Source organism: Trichosurus vulpecula, chromosome 7 (assembly GCF_011100635.1).
Source record: "Trichosurus vulpecula isolate mTriVul1 chromosome 7, mTriVul1.pri, whole genome shotgun sequence".
Lineage (NCBI taxonomy): Eukaryota > Metazoa > Chordata > Mammalia > Diprotodontia > Phalangeridae > Trichosurus > Trichosurus vulpecula.
This window is the reverse complement of record NC_050579.1, coordinates 249,289,409-249,313,921: the sequence shown is the minus strand read 5'-3', so window position 1 is coordinate 249,313,921 and position 24,513 is coordinate 249,289,409. Positions and strand designations below refer to the sequence as shown.

The 24,513-nt window shown below is 42.4% G+C and overlaps 1 protein-coding gene across 1 annotated transcript in view; it reads right to left on the bottom strand.

Annotated features, from left to right (window-relative positions):
- Positions 1 to 24,513, bottom strand: part of KIF6 (kinesin family member 6) — a 493,781-nt gene that overhangs the window by 46,823 nt on the left and 422,445 nt on the right. Inside the window, exons 17-18 of the mRNA XM_036767567.1 lie at positions 4,151 to 4,235; positions 2,651 to 2,786 (exon numbers count right to left, since the gene is read on the bottom strand). Of these exons, the coding sequence (XP_036623462.1) occupies positions 2,651 to 2,786; positions 4,151 to 4,235 (221 nt within the window). The remainder of the gene's footprint in view (positions 1 to 2,650; positions 2,787 to 4,150; positions 4,236 to 24,513) is intronic.

Below are 24,513 nucleotides of genomic sequence, written 5' to 3'. Positions count from 1 at the left end.
TTTTTTTTAAAACTTTAGCTGAAGCCTATTAGATTCTCTTCTACTCCATGAATTTAACTCTGTAGATCTTCCTGTAAACATCCTAAGACTGGATTCTGGTTTGTAATCCCTTTCCCTCTGTGCTCGCTGAAAGTAACATCCTCCGTCTCTGTTGACTTTTTACACCTCGATGGCCCATCCAACTGTCTTTCCCTTTTCTCACTAACCTCTTAGCTTACTGTTATACCCGTTTTATAGATGAGTAAGCTGAGGTTGAAAAAGGCTAATGGTTTGGTCAAGGTCCCCCAGTTAGTAAGAGATAGTTTACAAATCAAGTCTTTGGATGCTAGAACCCATTCATTTTCAATCATAGCACAGCTGGGCTCCCTAAAGCTTCAACCTCTTCTGTAGCACCCCCCCTGCAGCATCTAAAGGCATTATGCAACAACAAATCCTCCAGAAAGCTCATCTAATGTCTTTTCTTCCTCCTTCTGCTCAGCCTGTGCCACAAATTAGAAGAAATCCAAATGCTATTTCACAAAGGGCATATCTTTGTTGGATGGTGTTTATGGTTTCTTGAGAATTCTTTTTGGTCTCAAACATCCAAATGGAGAATTGTCACTTAGCAGAATGGTGGAATTCCCTGTTGTGGTGGAAATTCTCTGGGGAATTTGCTACTTTTTAGACAATTCTCCTGTAGCCCTCTTCTGTCTCTGGACTTCCCAAGCATTCCTTCTGTATGGCCCTTCTCCCCCATCATGTCCTGATATTTGTTGTAATTGAATGTGAAACTTTTTTGAGATTTGGTGCTAGAAAATCACATTAAAGCTAATTCAAATAAAATGTTATATTGGCAGTGGGTCTGGGACAAAATCCAGGAGTTGGCACATGGGGGAGGAAGGTATTGTCTTCTCTGTTCTAGTCGAATAAGTATGTGTTGGGAACCCTTAGGCAGGGTGGCATAGAGGATAGATCATTAAATTGGTAGTGAAATACCCCATTTTGAATCATCCTTCTGACAGTTACTAGCTTTGTGACAGCGGACAACTACTTAACCTCTCTGAGCCTTGCCTTCCTCATCTGTAAAACTCACAGGGTTGTTGTGAGGCTCAAATAAAATAATGTAAATAAAATGGTTCAACAACTTTAAAACACTATAGAAATGTCAGTTATTATTAATAATAATTCTAGCCCCAGCTTCAGAAGTGATTAGGTCTGTATTCTTGGGCAGTTACTTAATCTCTCTGGTCCTTAATCCCCTTCAGTATCAAATGGGACTAATATATCCTTCCTATTTCACAGGATGGTTGTGGGGATCAAATAAGAAAACATTCGAAAAAAGAAACTTAATAGGACTCTACAGATGGCCAGTCTTCCCCATCTCTTCTTCCTTCTTCCCCTCAAATACCAACATAACAAAGATGTATATCCTCTGGGGCACTGCCATAGCTCTCCACACAGAATCTTTTATTTTGGGTACAGACATTTTTAGAGCTCTATTCTAGTTTTAGGAACCCAAAATCTATCAGTGGTTAGGGCTGTCTGGAGTTGCCTATTAACTTTAGAGCTTCACACCATAAGTCAAGGCTGAGCACTGACTGAAATCAGAACTCTACATACCAACTGGTTTACCTCCCTGCTGTAAGATTCACAGGACACAAGCTGAAAGGGACCTGAGACATGATCTCGGAGAAATTGTCTCTGATAAATGGCAGAGCACAATCTCCTAGGGTGATTTGTTCCAGGGTATGGTTACCTGAAGTTGGGAAGATCTGAATTCAAGCCTGCCACATACTAGTCTCTCAGTGACTCAGGCAACTCTCTGGCAGTAGGTTAGTATGCATGGTGTTTGATGCATCAGAAGCCTTGATCTGATGTGAGATAGGGGTTCTGGTCTTGGCTCTAGTAGGGACTGGGTCTTTGGGCAAATCACCTCATCTCTTTGTGTCATTTTGCTGTTTTGCAAAATGAAAAAGGTTGGATGATATATGTGTATTCTCTAGCTGCAAGAGTCTTTGCTTCTGTGAAATGCATCAATTACACGGTGACATATCCAGAAACAAACAAAACACATAAGTTGTAAAGAAACTCACAGGTCATATGTATGGCTGTGTATATGTGTATGTGTGTGCAAGTATAGACATACAGACATATAATATGTGTGTATGTATGCATATATTCACATATATACACATATATACTTATGCAAATGCATGACCACATTCTCAGTAGTTTAATTTAATGCTAATACTAATTTGACAGTTTAATTTGGCATTTACGACAGTCTTAGCAAGGATCACATAAGAAGTAATAGTGGCCCTGGTGATCTTCAATTTTCACACTTTTGACTTTTCTGCATATAAAGTGCTTGTTAGCCACTGAAACAGTCAAGTGATTAAGTGTTAACTTTCTACACTCATCATCATTTTAGGAGAAAGGGACCAGACCCTCTAACATAGCCTTTCACCAGGCTATGAGAACTAGGGGTTACCAAGGGGCAGGAGACCCCTCTAGGTTTGTTTTTTTTTTTTTCAGGAAGGGTCAGTTTCTATGCCTACACCCCTTGTAGGGAGGCTGAAAGCCACTGCTGCTGGAGGCTTCTCCTGCCAGCACTGCCCTGATATTTTTCTGACAAGTGGCTCAGGGGCACAGGGAAGTGGCCACAAAGTACCTGCAGATTTGTTGCCTCTTCTATCCACCAAACTTCAAACTCTTTTTTCAGTTTCACCTTGGCTTTCTCCATTAGCAGCTGCAGGTGTTCGATTTCAACCTTTAGGCCTTTGAGGCGAGTGAACATCATTTTGTAGCTATGGTGAAATGAAGAGGAATCATTGTGTTGGCTGCATCAAAAGTCACCACCTACAGGACCTATGTCAATGTTCATCCCGCCTGTCGGATCCCGGGGCAGCTGCCAATACAGCTTGGGGTTTCAAAAGCAGAGGTGCTCTTCACACCACTGGAAGAGCTTCTGTGGAGTCTAAGTTTTTTCTCTGATGTCTGATAGTCTGGGGATTCACAAAAAATTCTAAGCCACTGAGGCCAGACTATGGTAGAACGAATATAGACATCAGAGGCAGTTAGTTGAAAACATGATAGAGAGTCTAGGTGAGATATTTTAGCACCATAACAGTTTCTGTGGGAAAGTGTGTGTGTGTGTGTGTGTGTGTGTGTGTGTGTCCATGTACGAGTGTGTGTGTGTGATGAATAATTTCCTCCCTAATTACATATATATTGTAATTGTTCCCCTGACCCACTTTCTTTTTTTGTTCTAGGACAGAAGTTATCTATATTAATGAAAATGTGGGCTTTGGGGGTGCTGATATTACATAAAAATAAATCAGAAGCTATCTAACAAAAGGCAGGATAGTCCTGGGGTAGATATGTCATCAGTCAAAATGGCCTGGAGGCAGGCAGTATGACCAAAGGCTATGACTGGGGGAGAGAGATTGAGGAGACAAGGAGAATAGGCTGGAAAAAAGGTAAGAAAAAGAAATGATGAAGGAGACAGATAAAAAAGATTGACTCAAGAGCTAAAGGGGAATACTGAGCTGGGCTAAATGCCCTAGGAAAGCAGACAGAATTCTCAAAGTTCTAGGTGTATGGTCCAAGGAGGAAGGCATGGACTTTGTAGCTGTTAGGGACTGTTAGGGACTACAAGTACATTCTGAATCCAGGGATTATACCTGGAACACGGCCATAAAGGACTCTGTCTTCTCCTAGGACAAGAAGCCTAAGGGTTGTTGCCTAATCAGTTTGGGTACAAAACAGATCGAAACCAAGAAGCCAGACTTGAGTACTAAACTGTCTGTGCAGTTTAATACAGAAGTCTGGCTTCTATGAATAGGCCATATACCTGTAATTAGCTATACAGCTATACTACCTTAATAATGTGATACCTGTGTCCTATACAGCTGACTGAAGTGTTCTTAATGATTCCCTACCACAGAGAGGTACTAGAGAATACAACGGGAAAAGGTGGGGTCACGAGGCCATTGTTAATTTCTTGATCCCAGGGGTCACTTATCTAGACCAGCGACAGACATAGGAACCTTCTGTGAGCATCCATGGTAGTTTCATCCCAGGGTATGAATGCTTTCATGTATGTGCTTTGTACCATTTCGATAAAGTTTATTGTCAATTTGTAGAATGATTAATAAGCATTAAGTGATACCTTTTTTTTTCTTCCTCCATTTTTGAGCGCAACTTCTCTTCCACTGGGTCTAATTCCTGGTCCCCCACTGCATTATCTGTAATACCTGTCATAGCAACATATTAACCAAGGTTAAAAGAGGAAGAAAGAAAAAAAGGAAATGTCTAGCATTTAGGTTAGTTCTATATACTGAAGTGAATCAAAGAAGCTCAGGGCAGGAAAACATCTTAGAGGTTCATTTGGCTTATCCACCAATGAGTAGATAAACACAGGAGCTGTGGGAGAGGTAGAACCTCCCATGATACAGGTCCTGCTTCCTGCCCTGTTGTCATTGCCATTATCCAAGGAAAGCAACTCTTGTGGAGAAGGGGCGACCCCGTCCCCACCAATTGTCAACTAACTGCCACTCAGAAGGCAGGCAAGCCAGCCTAGTGGAAGCAGCAAAGCATCCTGAGGGAGAGGAAGGAGGCAGCATGTACCAGGCGCCATGTTGATCACCACCATGCTTTGCACGTGTCGAGCATTTAATAAGTGCTTTATTCATCTTTCTGTAAAAACCATAAGTATGCCATCACATAGGAGTGTTGAACTTAGAATCAAGAAGACTTGCATTTAAATCCTGTCCCAAACACTTAATAGTACATGACCCTAGGTGAGCCACTAAATCTAAGCCTCAATTTCCTCATCTGTAAAATGGAGGAATAGCACCTACTTAAAAGAATTGTTTTGAGGACCAGATGAGAATGTAGGTAAAGTGCTTTGCAGACACACAGATGTCAGTTATTATTGTTGTTGGAACAAGTTAGGTATACTATAGTAGGTCAAAAGAGAAAAGGGTTACTTCTGAGTAGGAGGATCAGAGAAACAAACTTCCAGGGAAAAGTTAGGCAATTGAGCCTCATAACAACTGCCTTGCTTAAGTAGTTTTGGCTCAATATTAAATTATTCCTTATCTTTTTGCAAAATAACCCAGTTCCGCTATGCTTTCCTCTAAGGCTTCGTTTTTTAGCCCAAGAACCATATTTGTTGTCCTCTACTTTTCTTCAATGCCATACCTAGGCTAAAGAAGTCTCCATAGGACTGTGGTCAGGGTGCTCATTTCTAGATCAGAACTTGATTTCTGGACCACAGTTTACAGTATTGGAATGACAGGCTCTTGGCCAGGATTGGAATACATTTTGCAAGGACTGGTAAAAAATTTCTTACGGTTTTTTTGCAAATTGCAAACCAAATCAAATTTCTTTATAATGGAAAGGGGAAGAGAAGAAACTGCCTACATATATTCACCAAGCTTAATACCATAGAGAGTAACTAGCATGTAAGAACAACAGTAGTAGAAATTCCTAGACACTCACAAGAGAAGGGACCTAAAAAGGGAATCAGCAATAAAACTTATTATTTCAGATGTCTGTATATGATACACAAAGAATGCATAATGGGTACAGGAGCCTAGAGCTCATCACATAAGGAGGAAAATTTAATATTATAGATATCACTGAGACTTGGTAGAATGGGATTTATACTTGGAATGTGGTTGTGGAGGAGTATAAATTATTGAAAAGGAAAAAGGAATTTTAAAGGGAGGACAGAGTAGCAAGATAAACTCATGGGAGGAAGTCCAGGAATTAGAAGAAAAGATATGGTGGATATAACTTGGGTAAGGAGCAATGGAAGTAGAAACAAAAGTGCTATCTTGTTATTGCTGTTGAGACTGTGTTTCCTTAACTCACCCGGGCTGACGTGCAGTGGCTACTCCGAACCTGATCCTAATTCTGATTGGTACAGAGACTTTAACCTGCTCAGTTTTTCTGATCTAGGCCGGCTTTTCCCTCCTTAGGCAGCCTAGGTGGTCCTCTGCTGGAGACTCACCATATTTGTGCTGGACTTAGTGTGGACAGCTTTAGCTGTCCCGTATCTCAGAACTCCTAAACTCAAGCAAAGCATTGGTCTCAGCCTCCCCCAGTAGCAGGGACGAGAGGTGTGTGCCAGCATACCCGATGTGGTATTACCCAAGAAGCATATTAAATGCCACATAAATAGAGGAAATAGATAAAGAATTTGGGAAACAGATCACAAGCATAGTATGAAGACATGCTCTGGTAGTGATGGAGACTTTCATCAGCTGGCTACCTACTGAGCTTTCCCTCTGCCAAAACCAGAGCAGCTTTCTGGGCTTTTTTTTTTTAGCAATTATTTAATTTTCACTAAAAATTACACAGTAGAACATATCCAAAACAATTGACAAAGATGTAAGAAATACAAGGTCCCATTGTGCTTACTTTTGGAATTTTTCTTTTCTTTTTTAATTAAAAAGGACTAATTTTCTCCCCTTCTTCACCACATTGAAAAAGAAAAAAACAAAACCACCTAACAAATATGCATAGTCAACCACAACAAATTCCCTCAATGGCCTTACTAAAAAAGTAGGTCTCATTCTATATCTTGAGTCCATCAACTCTCCTTGAGGAGGTAGGTAGCCTGCTTCATCACTGGTCCTCTGGAATTGGAGCTAGTCACTGAACCGATTGGCATTCTTAAGTCTTTCAAAGGCTGTTTATCTTTACAATATCGTTATTATATAAATTATTCTCCTGATTATTCTCTTGGTATATGGTATGAACTACCAGTCCAAAACTAATTCCTGCCAGCAGTTTTGTCAAATAGTGTGAGTCCTTACCCCATTATTTGGGGTCCTTGGGGTTCATTAAACACTAGGCTTCTAGGGTTTACTACAAGTGCTTACATCTGTCTGCATTATCTAACAAATTCTCTTCTCTTTAAATAACAGTAAAGTTACCATACAACCATATAGTCTCTAAAGTGCTGCATGAGCAAGTGGAAATTCCACGAAAGAAAACAAGGGGAAGGGTGCCTACACTAGACCAAGTATAAACAGAGGTGACAGCTTTGAGGGCATCAAAAGGATCTTAGTTGTCAAGGTATCTGAAATGGAGGCGAATATATAAAATGCTTGGAAAAAGTCTCGGACTTCACTATTTTGAAAAAAAGAAAGACAACTGAGAGAACACTAATTACTACTGATCCATATGCTTGGTTCTTGCTACAAATCTTTTTAAGATTATACATACACAAAAAAGGCATCTTGAAGGTTTGAAAAGGGAACACGAAAGGGTTCACAAGCAAAAAATCTCTACAGCAACTTTACACAGTTGTCACGCAACCAACTGAAAAGTGTAGGGAATAAAAAGATCCTACAGTGCTTCTTATTGACTATAAAAAAAAGCGAGTGCCTAGCATGGTGCACCTGGCATAGAGTAGTTATGTAAGAAATGCTTATTGCTTGATTTGATTTGGCAGGTCAAAATATCACCTTAAAGGCTCTCCCCAAAAGATGTCTCCCATGCATATTTCAAAATCATACAGAATTCTTTGAAAGATGTAGCAACAGAGATAGCTTTGTTCTATGATGCTATGATTGTTAGTATAAACTGAGACACAGAAAGGGAGATGTATGCTTGCCAGATGTGTTTATCAACCCCATGGAGGATGTCCAGTGAAGAGTACAAATGGAAAAGAGATTCCCTATGTTGTGGTCCTGCAGATGTTTTTACTTGTTAATGATATTTTGCTGACTATATCAAGCCTTGGGACCCTGAATAGTTTCCTAAATGAGATTTTTAATCTTCCAAAGGAGTTTGGCTTAATCACCTACACAGGCAAAACCAAGTGGATGAAAAATGCCTACGCTTCAGACTATGATATGCTATTGGCTGGAAAACCCACAGAACTGGTTTATCAGGATATTATCTTGGTGGACTGGATTGTCTTTGGGAAATTGCATAGTGCACTTAATAACTCCAAGCTTCTCCTTAAAAGCAAAGGTCAATCATTTTAACACCAATTTTCTGCCAATGATGCTTTAAGTCATGAAATACTACAGTCTCTAAAGAATTAATGATATTGGTCAACCAAAGAGGTGCACAGTGGGAATGAATAGGTTATAACACATTGCCAACAAAGTGCTGCTTAGTTGTTTAAAATGTTAACAGAGAGAGAGAGAGAGAGAGAGAGAGAGATAGAGAGAGAGAGAAATGATAATAAAAGGAGTTGGGCTGGTCATGTAGCAGAAGTGAGGAATGACAGACGGACATCCCATCTGCTTCATTGGTATCTATCTACACAATGTCAAGAATGCTAGAGGAAGACTCCTAACATAGCAAATTATGGGAGAACATAGTCTAGGATCACACAGGACAAGAAAGGATGGATGGATGGCAATCTCTACCCTTTAGAGGCAGTATCCACATTAAAAGTTGTTCTCATGATAATATCAGGCTATAAATCACATTCTCTGAGGAGTCACATTTACAAGTCACCTAAAGGGCATCAGGAGGGACTCACAGGATCACAGGATATTCTAGATCTAAAGCTGAGGTGACCTCCGAGACCATCTAGTCCAACCCTTTTATCCAACACAGAGGTCTAAGGAGGCTGTGCCTGTCCAAGCCAGCTTCAGAGACAGGATTTGAACCTAAAGTCCTTGGAATCCAGAGTGAGTACACTTTCTAGCTGAGTACTCTCAGCTGTTTCCTAGTGAACATAAGGAGCCTGGCAGCCTACCACAAACAATGACAAAGCAGTCTAAGATAATGATGGAAAAGGAGGTCTGTAGTGAGTCTGTTCCATTGGAGGAAGTGCTCATGTCAGTGAGATCATGGATACACTGAAACAAACAGGTGTACATATTTGTGCATAATAAGCTGAAGGAAACATCCTAACATCATACTGATAATGACAGGCTTTTCATGCATAGAATTCTTTTCCTTCATAGAGCTCACAGCACTTCAAAATGACTAATAATAATGTTGTCCCATAGTTGTATGATGCAGTACCATTTTCAAAATCTATTCGTGCATGGTGACTTACAAATTACAAATACTGATTTAGTGTCTACGTTGTTCAAGGCTAGGTGTTGTGGAAGCCTCAAAGAAGAATATGAAATGGTTGATGTCCTCATGAAGCCTACAGCTTAGTAGGGAAGATTATGTGCATACATAATGTATGGAATGGAATGGAATAAATAAAAAAATGTACAAAAAGAAAGGAACAGAACACAAGTAGTTCATAGAGGAAAGAGATGACTCCTGAGAAGCCTTCATGGAAGAGGTAGGATTGGAGCATCTGGTCCTCAAAACAACCCTAACTGGTAGGCAGGGAAGGATTTGGTTATTTTACAGAAGAAGAAAGGAGGTTCAGAGATGTTTTGTGAGTTGCCTAAAGTCAGACAGCTAGAAAGTTGCAGGGCAGGGACTAGAAGTCAGTTTACAGAATAAAATCCTCGAAATAAAAGTGAGAAGCTCCACACTTACTTTCCTCACTTTCTCCTTTTAACATATCTTTTGTAAAAAAAGATAGCAAGAAACTATATTGAGACCCATAGTCTCAGAAAGAGTCAGTGGGGCACCTCTGTGTAGACCCAGGATCAGCTTCCTTACAGAAGCTTTCACTGTAAGAGAGACAGCTGGGAGCCAGACAGAGGGGAAATTGCTTAGGTTTTTAAATGAGAAATGCTGCACAAGCTCAGGTGAGTATCCACATGCCTAAGCAGCTGGCATGTGAAGAGCTCAGGTGAAGGGGCCACAGTCACAGAAGGGCAGAACATCAGAAGAACACTCTGAAATCCTGTAGAGAAGAGTTAGGAACTGTGGGAGTGCAGGCACACTAATGTATGATTGGTGAAGCTATGAATTGCTCTAATTATTCTGGAAAATAATTTAGAACTCCTCAGTTTAGAACTATATTCCCATATAGCGACTACAGTCATTAAACTGTGCATACCCTTTGACACAATGATACCACTCCTAGGCATATTCCTCACAGAGGTCAGAGATGGAGGGAAAGAACTTTTATTTACACATTTTTAAGGCAGATCTTTCTGTTGTAGCAAAAAATTTGAAACAGATGGTGTGCTCATCAATGGGGGAATGGCTGTACAAAGTATATGGCACATCATAGTATATAAAGGTAATGGAATATTATCGTGCCACAAAAATAACAAGGTGGACAGATTCAGAGAAACCTAGGAAGACTTGCATGAACTTTTGGAGAACAAAGTGAGCAAAACCAGGGAAACATTACTACAGTGACAACAACCACCACGTAAGACTTTAAGACTCCAAGAGATGATGATGAAGTCTACATCCCATATTTTGACAGAGAGGTGACAGAACAGAGATCCACTTTTAGACAGTGCCAGTATATAGATTTATTTTATTTGACTATACTTGTTACAAGGGTGAGCTCTTTTGGGACAGTGGATATAATGATACTGATACTGATGTACACAGAAGAAAGAAGAAATTCATCAGGGAACATGGACAAGCAGGCTAACATTGGAACTATGATGTTAAATTGAAATAAACCAAGATTTCAAAAAAAATCCAAGCTATATGTGGTAGAGATTCATGATTTCATATGTACAGTCCTTTTTGTCTGCTCTTTGAATATGGAAATGTTCACACTTGCTCATGTTTACCAAATTCATAGTAACATATAGCCTCCTCTCCTGCCTCGTTCTCCTGACGCCTACTCACACTGTTAGGAACACAGGTTTCCAGAGGGGAGCAGACCACTTCTCAGCTTTAGGTTATCCTTAAGGGTAATCCTGAAGATTTGGGACTTCTACCATTCTTTCATGAGCCCCTATTGTTGAGTTACTCATTGATTATCAGTTATCAACTAGCCAGACAGAGTGAATTAGCTTTTAAAAACAAATTTTTACTAAGGCTGTAAAGCTAATAAAAATTTTTCCCCAAAGTCTGGACAATTCTTAAACTAAAAGAAAAGCACATGTAGCAAAGGGCTAACTGAGAACTCCTGCTAGGATGGAAGTCCTTTTCTCCCTTTGTGCATACCTCATTCCCCTGGGGTGCATGCTTGCTCCCAGTTGGTCCCTGAGAGTTAGGCCCTTTGTGTAATTCTGAAACTGCACTTCTCTCTATGTGTCTGTTTGTTCTCTGTCAGCTCCTGGTCAAATGCACTGTATATTACTGATTCAATCTCTCCACATGGTCAGCAGAGGGGGTGGGTGGGTGTGACACTTCCTCTGGGCTCACTGCAACCCTCTCCCCCTCCTGCCGTCAGAAAGCACTCTGGAAACTTGACTCCAGATGCATTTGCTGGAAAACTTCTAATGGAATCTCTTTCTCTGATAAACACAGGCAGAAAGGTGTGCCTAATTTTTTCAACCCATCTCAATACACTTCATTATATCATTCAATGTCTAGGAGCACTTCACTCCTTCCAAAATGATTAACTAGGTTGTTCACACTTAGTTTATGCATTTGATTAATTGATTCAATAGAGATGCCTAAAATTTATTCCCATCTCATTTGTTCCTCTTATTGATTGATTGGTTCTATAACTCAATCAAAGAGCCATTCTAACCTAATAAAGGTTTCAAGGCTAGAAGTGTGGGACAAATAAGGGGAAAAAAATTAAACTTGCTGTTTTTACACACACACACACACATACACACACACACACACACACACACACACACGCACGCACACACACACACACCCCTGGGCTGGAAACCTTGGTTATCAGGAGTGAAGATATGATGTTTATCCATAAGACGTAGCTGACTTTGGTAATTAAAGCAAATGTCTGTCTGTCCTTGTTAAATGCCTTACACATCTACTGGGGAGGTGGCCTATTTCTAATTCTGATAATGTCTTAGTTCAGCAGCTTCCTTTGAATGGAAGTAAGAACTAGAAACTCAGATGGAATAGAAGAAAAGAGAGAGGAAGCCCAAAAGGAGAGAACATAACCAAAGGGCATTTGCAACATGTAGGCTCTCTCCTTACTAGGACTTTAGCCAGGAACATAAACTCTGTGTCACCCTGTCAAGAGATGAAGGGAGTGAGTCCTATATTCCATGATGGGATTTTGGCCGGAACAAGAGGGGTAGTCATGACCCTGCCTGGCTTGTCAGTTCACACTGTTAATCTGCGGGGGTAGCAGGCACCAGTTTAATCAAAACCAAGAAGTAAAAAGTATTTTATTTCCACAGTGTTTCTGAAGGTCACATGGAAGGAGCACCAAAAATACTAACAGAAACTGTGAGCCCAGGGGAAGTACAGCCCCAGCCTGACCCTCCAGCCCGACCCTCCAGCCCCTACAGATTTAGCTTTATGCTTAGGAACAGAGCATCTTGTTAGACGAGAGGTGACAGCTTCTTACCCCAGCGGACAGCCGTAGGCAGTCAGGTGCTGGACACTGAGACAGACAAACTTGTCTGCTTTTATGTTCTGTTTTCAAAGCAAAGGACTTGATGCCCTACCCCCCAAATCCTTTCCCCATAGCTTGCTGATCCCTGAAACATTGTTAGAGTTTTATCTTTCTATCTTAGTTTTAATTCCTGTGAAGTACAAATGCTCATGGGGGGAGGTAATATGTTGAGCTCTTTACAGGTAGTTAAAGGTTGTGATAGGGAAAAGAGGAGAAACCATAGATCCCTGGAAGGAGAAGGAGTGTCCCTATAAGCAAAAGGGGCTGGGAGTAGGAGGCATCAAAGGCAAACTTCACCTACTTCATACATCTGCTTAGGGCTAGTCTTTATCATGTGGCTCCACTGCAGTGAAGGGAGTGGTAGTGGTTGTGGTGCTGTATTGGCAAGCACCCTAGCACACCCAGGATGGCCTGCCAACACAGGTTCTTTGATCTGTTTTTCTAAAGGAAAGACAGCTTCAAAGGGGTTAAAAATCTTATTCTAATTAAAGATATGTAAGTAAAGAAGATAAAGGTCATTCACTAGCTCAGGGGAAAGGTCAGCACCCTGAATGTGGAGAGAGAAAGTAGCACAGAGATCCAACAGACAGGGCTCCAACTGTCTAAACAAAATATTAGATACATAGTCACCAGACCGGGGAGGCCAACATCTGGGTTCACAAAGCTGGGGGTGCTCCTTAACAACCTCTACCCAAAGTCTCTTCTGGCCAAATCACAAAGACCTTGGGTGAATATTCTTCCCATGAGTGAGCCCCAAAGCAAAATCTCACGTCAGAATATATATACACACTTTCGTGAAGTAGGCTCAGAGTCAGAAGGCATCACAACCCTTGTGCCTAATTAGCTTAGTACCAAAAGGTGTGAAAGCCTTCCTGCAAGCAAGCTTCCCCTTAGGCAAGTTCCTTCCCCAATGGGCTCTATGTGACTCAGGATGTATCACAGCTGTGAACCCAGGCAGAACTCAAAGCAACAAGACCTCTGGTTGAAATACCTGTGTACTTTTAGACCTGGGAACATGGTCCCTGTTCCGAGGAAAAAGGGGACACATGTGGTGACATAGGCCTATTAATGGATGGGGAAGATCTTATATTCCATTAACCTTACAGGTGCTTATTATATGATGTGAGACACTGCTGGATTTCCCTTTTTCTGGCAGGTGATACCTTCCAGTGATCTTGCTCCCTATAGATGGCTGAAGCTAAAACAAATGCATGAAAAGTTTCTTTCTCCAGTGTAGGAACACCGGAACTGTCTTGGTTGATGGGCTGGGTTAGTTGGTTGTTACAAGCAGCAGATCCTGTCAATGCTGTTTGTATCTCAGATTTGAGGTTTGGCCCCAAAGCGTCTGCTCATATACACTCAAAGCCCTTTCATTCTCTGTTAATGAACCTCTGACTCCTTGCCATACCTGCCTTGCTTCCCTGGGCTTCCTCAGATGATCCTGGTTCAGCTCTGCTGAATTTCAGGGGGCTTCTCTCTATGTTATTTCCCTCTTTGACTATGCCTCTTCTAGTATACCAGTAATTAAGGTGGGACTTTCTTTTACTGTTTTCTTTTTTAGCACTTACTTAATCAAGTGCCCTTGATGAGTCTGGCCTTTGTTTCTTTGATTAGATGGGGAGTCTTTGATAACTTGCTTGCCTCAAGGGAAAGCCTAGTTTACATGGTTTAGAGTTACATGTTTGTGACACCCGAAGCTTTTAGACCATGCGGGTTTAAGTCGCATGTTGTGATGCCCTTTGACCCTGAACAGGATAGATAAACCCAGAGGTTGGTGTTTTTCCTTGGGGCTCTCACTCACTGGAAGAGTGGTGTGTGACTCTGGGCAAGCCGTTGTAACTGCCCCTGGCTTTGCTAACCCAGATGCTGGTTTGTATTTGGTCTGTTTATAATGTATGTTTGTAATTTGTTTGTATTTGCTCTGAAGTTCAGGTTGCTGGCTTTTCCTCCTGAACTAAATGAGTTCTATTTGTATGTATGATTCAAGTGAGATTGTTAACCCCTTATAGTTACTTTCCTTAGTAAAGCAGATCAAAAGAACCTGTATTAGCAGCCTTCTGTGTGCTGGTTGTTGGTTTTACACAGCCACAGTAGCTGCTAGCAAGACTGTTGCTGCATCTAGCCCAGCTCACCAAATCGCAGCTGCTCAGAGATTCGGCTGCTGCCTATTCTCTGAGCTGGGCCCACCCAGCACACACATAAGAAATCCTAGGGCTACATAAGCCTGGGCATCACAATTATTCTCTCCTTGCCTGTTAGTGCTCATGGAGTTGGGTAAATGCACATTTAGACTCTAAATGATGCACAGAAACCTAATGGGAGCACTATGTCCCCCAGAACGAGGGCTGTGTAACCCCACATGCCCTGAGAACTACTATCAGGAATGAAGCAGAGAGGCAATGAGTTACATTGTTCTGACACGGCACTCTGTGCATCATGACCAGTGAGGCATTCCACTTGGTCTCCTTGGCTACCCAACTACTGATTCATTTGCTAAACACCCACTCTGGACTTCCCTAGGGCTAAACTGTCTCCTAGAACTATCCATCACTCAACCTTATTTTGTCTGAGAAGTCCAAGTGTCTCTTCCTGAGGAGATTTATGATGTCGGTAGCTCAATGACCACAATGGTCAGCAGCTTGGAGGCAAAGATTTTGGCTTCCCAGTCAGACCATTTCCTGCTTAATGGCTGAAATTTATTGTCAGCTCTAGTAATCACACTCTGACTGGTACTCTGAGCCCCCATTCATCTTGGTGTGGATTTTGTGTAACACCTTTGCTGCCTGTGGCATGCTCAGACCTAGGGGTGTGGCAGAGAGCCACGCAGACACATGCTTGTGACTGATAATTACTCCAGGCTCCCTCATATCCATAACTGTACACAAAGCCTGAATCTTCCTTACAGGGGAAGAGGTGAATTTTACAAAAGGGACTTATTTGTATCAGCTTTGCAAAACACAAACAAGAGAAGATCCAGATACACGCTGTGACTAAACGTAATTCTGGGCAGTCCCCAAATAGAAGGCTCCCTACTGTTTCTGCTGCCACCAGAAAATAAACCAGAAGGACAGAATGCTAGAGGGCTGAAAGACATTGGAGACCATCTAGGCCAAGGGGTTCCTAACTGTTTTTGTGTCATGGACCCCTTTGGAAGTCTAGTGAAATCTAGGGACTCCTATTTAGAATAAGGTTGCTAAATGCATAAAGCATAAAATTACAAAGGAAGACAATATATTATATTGAAATATAATTATTGAAAAATTTAAAAGAAACAAGCTCACAAACCCCAGACTAAGAGCCCCATATCTAGGCCACCCCCCTCATTTTACAGATGAGGAAAGAGACCAGAGAGAGGGAGCAACTTACCCAAGGTTAAATTGCTAGCAAACGGTAGAGCTGAGACCTGACCCTACATTTTCCTCCAGGGTTTCTCCTCCAAAGATCTTGGCCCTGAACATCACAGGCTTTCTCTCTTTTTTTTGGAGAGGGGAAGGCAGGGCAATTGGGGTTAAGTGACTTGCCCAAGGTCACACAGCTAATAAGTGCATCAAGTGTTTGAGACCAGATTTGAACTCAGGTCCTCCTGACTCCAGACCCAGTGCTCTACTCACTGTGCCACCCAGCTGCCCCCTTTTTTTTTCATTTTTACTTTACTTTTATTTTTGTTAATGTTAAAATTTGTTTTTAAATGTTTAGTGCACAGGATTGGGGATCACTAGGGACACACACACTCGGACACGCATACCTGGGCACCCACGTGCACACGCATACCCCAACGCCCTTCGCCGGGCACACATTCATAGCTGCACCTGCAGGGCCATGAGAAGTGGGGGGGAACAGGACGTGCTGGGGGATCCTGGGAGTTGGGGGAGATGGAAGTGTTTTCATCTTCTGTCTCCCTCATATTAGTGCAAGAGACCCCAGGGCAGTTGACCTGTAAAAATTTTTTTGTGGGCAGGGCAGAGAAACTACAGTTACAGGTTATGAGATCACTTTGGAACCTGTTTACAAAGTTAGAAACTTGATGCATTGGGAAAAATTACAAACTGGGTCATTGAATTGGGGCCCCAGGGCTAGTGATGGCAGTAAGTGCCTCCGTGGGACCTTGGTCATCGTCAACAGGCACAACCAGCTAGGATTCCCATTTACCAACAAAGGGAGACATTTTACAAAAAAAGGCTTAGGAGACAGGCCCTCCAGCCTCAGCAGTAGCTGTGAGTCTGGCCCTTGGCATGGAGGGACCAGCTTGGCGCGGGAGCGGGTAGGAGGGTAGGGGGCCAGCCCCGTCTCCATGTCCACCCCCCACATTTCCATACTGAACCCTGTGAGGACCCTCCCTCCTCCTTTCCCATAGGCCTGGGTGGGTGCCCCATAGAGCAGGAGAGGATCTGAAGGCCCCCAGTGTCGAGGAGGCTGGGGCCCCCACAGTGAGCGCTGCTTGTGGGGAAGTCAAGGGGCTGGGGGACCAGGGTCAGAGAGACTTCAGGGGTGGGCAGGAGGGGAGGAAGAGCTAGAGGAGGAAGTAGGGGAGGGTCCACCCCCACTGAGGGGCAAGTTGACATAGACGGGTTCCAGATGGGCTGGGCATGGCCGGGATTCTTGGGGATGGTAGCAGACGCGGCTATGTTGGGAAAAAGGCTGCAGTACTGGGGGAGGTGTGGGTGAGATGGGGCTGGGGGCCAGCAGAAGAGGAAGTCAGGGGGTCCCTGGGGTGGTGACTGTTCCTGAGTCCCATAGGAAGCATTGGAGCCCCTCAGGGGCCTGGTGGAAAGGAGGCCCCTCACCCCCAGTGATCTCATAGTACAGGTTTTCTCCCTTGTCAGGGGGCAGTGTGGGACCACGTGGGGTCCCCCGGGTAGGGGGCTGGGGACCAGGCCGGAAGGGAGGAATACCCAGAGAGTGAAGAGGGAGCTTGGGTGGCCAGAGAAAGGTAAGGGGAGCTCCTTGGGGTTGGGAGGGGTCACAGCAGAGGAGAAAAAAGAGGCGGGCACCTGTGCAGGACCTCTTCATTTCTTCCGTGGGGGACCAGGAATGTGTGTGCGCAACAGGCTGCCATCACTGCACTGCTGCTGCAAGGAGGCTGGCAGACCTGGGGCTTGGTGGCTGGAGCTCACCATGGAGTAGAAGGGCCCAGGGCTTCCGGCCCCTGGACTTTCCCCATCCCCTTCCAGGGACAAGGAACATCGGAAGGGGGAGCGAGGTAGGGGTGGGACTGTGCCCCCCATCCATTCCCTCTATATTCCTTACAGGGAAGCCCACATATAGTCAGAGGGTTAGAAGACCAAAATAACTTTACTATTGTATGTGGAGATCTGGGGAGAGCTGAGGAGGGAATGCATTTCAATATTTCAGGGACCCAAGGTTTCATCTGTGTGTACCCCATGGCATATGCCAGTTCACTTTATGCCTGAGGAGATGGTCCCATGAGTTGTGGCCAAAACTTTATCATCCAGAAGCCAAACCTGTGGTGATGAGCCTCTTTGCACTTAGCTAGACTGATCTCAGGTGGCAGCTGGTACATGGTACATCGCTGGCTCTTTTAATCTTACTAGGACCTGCAGGAGTGGCCAGGCTGCTGACATGGCCTTTGAGAACCCAAGGTCTATGTCTGGGTGGCGCTGGGAGTGGATGATTTTCAGTGGAGGGATAACTCAATGCTCACATTAGTTTCATACGGACGCATGCTTTACAGTCACTTCAATCCTGGCACAGTAGCTTGCCTGGATTTTGCCCCTGGAATTTCCCTGAACTAGTCTCCTCTCCTGGGATCAAAGCTATAGGGTCACCTTCCAGGGGATGTGCCTGTTTTCCAGGTTTTCCATACTCCTAGCTTCTCTTTCCTTCTTCGGCTTTAAATATTCTTTCCTATTTCTAAAACCGGTTTTTTCTGAAAACCTCCAATGTATTCCTACCTCTGCCCTTTATTTAAGCACATCAAAGTATCACAGCACTCCCATCTATATTTCTAGGTCAACATGCCGTAGTAGAAAGAGTACTGATCTAGAAATTAGACAGGTTCCAGTCCCTGCTCTTTGTGTATGGCCTCAAATGGAGCATGAAACGTCGCACTCAAGGGGTCACGCATTTAAATGCATTGAGCGACTAAGTCTCTTTTAGTCTTTTGCAGATAAAATGATTCTTGTACAAGTTTCAGAGACTATATAGGCAAACATTGGCATAAACATGTAACAGAGGGATTGGCCAGTGAGGGCTCAGTCCTGGGAGCAAGTGTAGGAGATACACGTGGCACCTTGGAGAACTTGCTTTCAGAAATCCATAATGAAGTCAAATGGAGGGCCTTGGCTCTCTCTTTCAGAGTATGTGGCTGTGTCTGGTCTACTTACTGTGTGGTGAAAAACAGGGCTTTGGATTGGCTGCTAAGTTGGAACTGGAAATATCTAAGAAATGCTCCAATAGAGAAATGTGCTCTCTTCCCTTCCTGCTGACCAGGGGCATGAAGATAACTGAGTCTAGATAGCCAGTCTGGTAGTTGTACATGAAGTATTAGCCTTTCCCTACCTCAAAACATGGCCTTCTGGGCAAGTCTTTGTCTGGGATGGGGCTGCTTCCTGCTTGTATACTCTTTCCTTTTGTTACAGGACCTCATGAGATATCAGATGGGTGGAGAAGCCATAAGAGGCCTAAGCCTGGGATGGAGCCACCCCTGAGGAGCCAGCCACTTGATCAAGCCCAGCAGTGAATCCACCCAACAGGTCCTGCAAGGAAGCATGGCTACAGCAGCTATGCTGCATTGGGATGGGAACTTTGTGGGAGATTGCTTTGTAGCAACCACATTTGAGTCCACATTCCCCTGGGACCAATGTGGTAGAGGGGTGAATGTGTGGTAGGGTAGGGATGCTGTACTTTTGTCCTTTTGATGTCTTTTCAAGAAACTCCTCCTTGTAAAAGTCAATGGATATTAACTGGTTTAGATGATGCTGGGGCTCTTATCAATGGATGGGGTAGAGAAACTTTACTTCTTGTTCAATATCTTTTTAGTAAAAAATCCCCTTGTAAAAGCCAATTAATATTAACTGGTGAATGATATTGGGGAGAACACAATATATTGGGTACTTTAGTTGACAGAGTTAGAAGTAACACCCCCAGCCCCTTGATGATATTCCTAGAACCCTGAGGAGGGGGATATAGCCAGCTGAGCTGTGGTGCATGTGTGGGACAGGAGACTAAGTCCAGAGTTTATATTACTACACTTGTATACCTCTAAAACTCTTATTACATTTTGATTATGCTGTCTGAGCCAGATGGGTTGTTCTCATAATGAATTTTGGAGAGTACTACACTTATGACAGTGCCTTGCTCCAATTTAATGCTGGTTAATGGAGCTTAGCTGATGCTCTTTGGTTATTTTAAAAGAGAACTTTTAAGGGGATTTTTAAGAAATAGACTAAGATTCCTTAAGGAGGCTGCATTTTTCTTTTTATTCTTTTTGGAAGAGCCTGCCTGCTATTCACATATACCACAAAATACAATGCAAGTAAATGTGCTCCATTCTGAGTGATTATTTTCCATTTGCAAGTGAATGGTGATGGAAAAGAAGTTGCTATTGTATGGTGCATCTGGAGGAGAAAATCATACTTTGGTCAATTTTCTATTTACACATGTAAGCAAAATGATCCTAGATAAAAAGCCAAGCTAGTGAGGAGAATTAAGATGAGTTAGGGATAGAATTGGGATTCCATTTCACATAGTGTTATAATAATAACAATATTACTACTACCAATGATAAAAGCACCTAAGTATTTACTTATTCTCAAGGCATACCAAAGAGGGGAAGAATCCAAAGAATGGCAAAGATGTATTTATCTTAAAAAGATGACCATTAAAACATTAGCAGCTATGGACACAGTTACAAGCTCTTTCATCTCTATAAAATCTCAGAATGCTTATTCTGTGCATATATCAAAGACATCCTAGATGAAAACATGAAAGGGCTTTTACTGGTAATTTTTATATTGGGATGGATCTTTATACTCACACAAATGTCTGAGAGATTATTAGATGCTACTGTGTTCATGTATTGATTTCAAGAAAACATTTGACTCAGTACATCAAACTCAGCCTTGAAGGCTTTCTTCAGGCAAGATATCTCTTTTGCCTACCACAGAATCATCGGAGATTCCATGACTGACGTGGAAAGAGAACTTTGTACGGTGATCTGCCACACTAATTGTTCCATCAAAGAGGGAGATATAGATACACCAAAGGTATTTGCCAGTGTCACGGAAAATGACAAAAGGAAAGGTTCAAACAAAAGGCTTTCTCTTGATGCCAAGGGTCTTCATATGTCTCTATTTGCAGATGAGATTGTAAAAACTGCATTGAGCCCTGGAACATTACAAAACTCTTTCAGAAAAATCCATTGTAATGTAAAGGACATGTAATATAAAAGCTAACTATCCACATTCAAAACACAACATGGGAAAAACAAAGTGGATGAAAAATTCATAGTGCCTAGTGTCCTTTGGCAGTCTGGTGGGATCTATGGACCCCTTCCCAGAATAATGTTTTTAAATCCATAAAATAAAATACATAGTATTATGAAGGAAATCTATTATAATAAAATACAGTTGTCAAAATGATAAGTTTAAAAAGTTTACAGGCCCCCACATTAAGTTCCCCTGGCCCAGATGAAGGTATTCAGTTGGAAGCCTTTTTTTGATTCTGTGACACCAGTGCTCTCCCGCTCCCCCTGCCCCACTCCAGTTATCTTGTATCTGTTTTTCATCTACCTACGTAAGGAGATATTATCTCTACAAGTTAGAACATAGGTTCCTCTAGGACAGAGAGTATTTTAGTTTTTATTTTTTATCCTCAGCACACAGACTATTACATACACTAGGTCCTTAATAAGTGGTTGTTTCATCGTGTGTTTGGAAGGGCAGTTTGTCAAGTTGGTTTATACGTCTACTTATAAAAGTATATATGTGCATGTTTACGCGTACACAAATATAAAATAAAAATGTGTGTAAATATATAGTTATCACTTCCATATGATGACTTTCCCTATCACGATTTCGATATATCTTGGATTGGCATAAGAAATTAAATGGGAATTTTGGGGGAGTTTTGCAGAAGCTGCAGATACTGTGTAAAGGCCAGCAGACAACATAGAAAAAGTATTTTTACTTAACACTGACTTACATAAAGCCTATCATCAAATACTTAACTCAGATTTTACAATTAGGTACTGTAAATACCCCATAAAAGAAAAAGAAAAAAAATCAGACTTCTCTGGTATGGAGGGCCAAAAAATTTTATGTGGATTTTTCCAGATTGTAGGATTACCATGCCCCTAACACCTGAGATATGGAAGGGATAATTATATATATTTTTATGATAAAATGCCACACAGTTGGGCTGAAATCTCAGCTTTGCTACTTACTATCTCTGTAGCCTGAGGCAAGTCACTTAACAGCTTTGGGCCCAGATTTCTTCATCTGTAAGATGAAGGGGCTGAGTAGAACAAATCTAGGGTCCCTTCTACTCTAAATCTGTGATTCCACTTTCTGTGACATGAGGGGCTGGATTAGGTGACTCTTTAAGTTGCTGTTTCTAACAGGGTAGGCAAACTAGTCCTGAAGCAGCCTGAGAGACCGGAAGGTATGTTCCAGATGAGTCAAAGCATGGAATCACCACCTCCTCTCAGACCCTCATGAAGACAGCCCAGGACCTTAAACTCAAGAGTACTGGGAAAAGTAGTTCCTGCCCCAGGCTTACTAAGGTCCTGCTTCCAGACCACACTTTGCATGGTCCCCTCAAGCATCGTGGAGATGCAACCTGGCAACTGCTTCTGCTGAAGTCCTGCAGACCCTCCCTCCTTAAGCAATCACAGCTACTGATGATCCAGAAATGAATCTTGGACAACAGAGTCCTCAGCACTAGTCAAATGGTTTGACACGGGAACAGATATGCTTTTATCGGTGGAAACAACATTAAAGAAGATGCCTTGCCATGTGCTTTGCCACTTCTCTGTAAGAACCATAAGAACTTTCCATCCAACTTGCTGCTGAAACCTCCTATGTGTATTAACTGCTGCATTAGAATGTGAGTACCCTGAAGACAGACAGCCTCCACTTTTCTATTTGTATCTCCAGGCTTAGCTCAGGGCTTTGCACATAGCAGACACTTAATAAATGACAATTCATTAATTCCTCTATATCTATGATCCTAGATCCTACTGCAAGGCCATCTCCTGATCAATATCTTACCACTGGAACCAGATGACTTAGGAGGAGAAAGTGAGGTTGGTGACCTTGCACAGCCCTGCCTCACTTAAATCCAATTCACTTGCAGGTCATGGCACCATCTTCTTGACATCCCAGTCCACTTTGAGAATGAAGGACAAACAACAACAACAAACATTCTACTACGATAGTGGTCTGGGCCTAGAACTGAGTAGGATAAAGAGACAGAACGATAATGAATTTGGGAAATTGCAGGGGGTTGTCAATGAGCCCAATGTTCCCTCTATGATGTTGTGTGGCATACCGTGTTATATGGAGTACCATGATCTTTGAAAAAGATAAGTTACAACCTAAAAAACAATGGAAAGACATTGGGAGGCATTAGTAGGTATACTGTGTCACCAATAATGACTTACATGCCAGACAGCATTAATCGATATCAATCAACAAGCATTTATTTAGTACTTGCTGTATAGCAGGCACAGAGCTAAGTGTTAGGGATACAAAGATAAAAGTACTTGCCCTCAAGGAGTTTATATTCTATCTGGGGAGACAACATTTACATAAATATATACAAATATGTAAAAATAAATAAGATAATTGTGTTTGGGGGCAGAGAGGATACTCAGGAAGGGTTTCATATAAAGCGCGGCACTTGAGTACAGTTTCAAAGGAAACAAGGGATTCTCAAAGGTGGATGTGAGGAGGAAGAACATTCCAGCAAAGGGCATGGCCAACACAAAGATACAGAGATGGGACAGAGAGTCCCGTATCTGAGGAATAGTAGGAAGGTCAGTCTGGCTCTACTGTAGAGTACAGGGAATAACATATTGAAAAGGAGGTGGGGGCCAGGTTGTGAAGGGCTTTTATTTGATCCTAGAGGCAATAAGGAGCTCCTGCAATTTACTGAGTAGGGGAATGACATAGTTAGACTTGCAATTTAGGAAAATCACTTTGGCAGCTAGGTTTAGGATAGACTGGAGAAAAGATAGATGTGATAGAGAGACCAATTAGGAGGCACAAAAGATATTGTGGAGCCTATGTATGAAGGAAAAGGATACCTGTTATTTATTGAGAATGAAGGACAGCAATTGACAGTTTGAATAGTATATTGCATGTTCAGCATGGTAAAAGAACAAAGCTTCCAGTACACCGGGTATATTATCTATGGAGGATTTCTAGGAGGATATAAGTAGCACAGAATACGGAAGAGCCATCAGTTGCATTGTTAGAAGAAACATGTGCATGGAATAAAGGATCCTATTCAATCCAATGCAATCCAACAGGCATTCAAACACCTGCTGCATGCTGTGGACACAGATGCAAAAGGGAAAACTGTTCCAGCCAGGAGGGCAGGTTATGTTCTACAGGGAGCCTAGCTCATGTAAACAGTTAAGTTATGATATATGATAAATACACGATAAATTGAGGACGACAAGGAAGAGAACACTAATGGCTTCAGGAAAGACCGTCGTGAAGAGGATGGCACCAGAGCATCCAAGAGAATTCAGGATTCTAAAAGGCGGAGGCAAGAAGGTAAGGAGGGAGCCCATTCCAGGCATGACAGAGCCTGTACCAAAGCAAGGAGGGAAGCGGCAGATGGAATACTAAGTTTATGGAACAACAAGCCAGAGTGAGACCACAAAGGGCTCTAATCGTGCCCTTACTTAAAAGGCAGGAGGAGTCTGTATTCTATTCTAGAAGCAACATGGAGCTGCTGAAGTTTCTTAAGCAGAAGAGTGACATGGTCAGACTTATGCTTTAGGAAAATTATTTTGGCAGCTATGTGGCAGATGGAGTAAAGAGGACAGGAAGCCAGGAGTCCAAGGAGTATGCCATGGGGAAAGCATGGGAAAATGGGATTACAAAGTGATTTTCAATAATAAAGAATTATTAATGTTTATTTTTTAATAATATAATTAACTA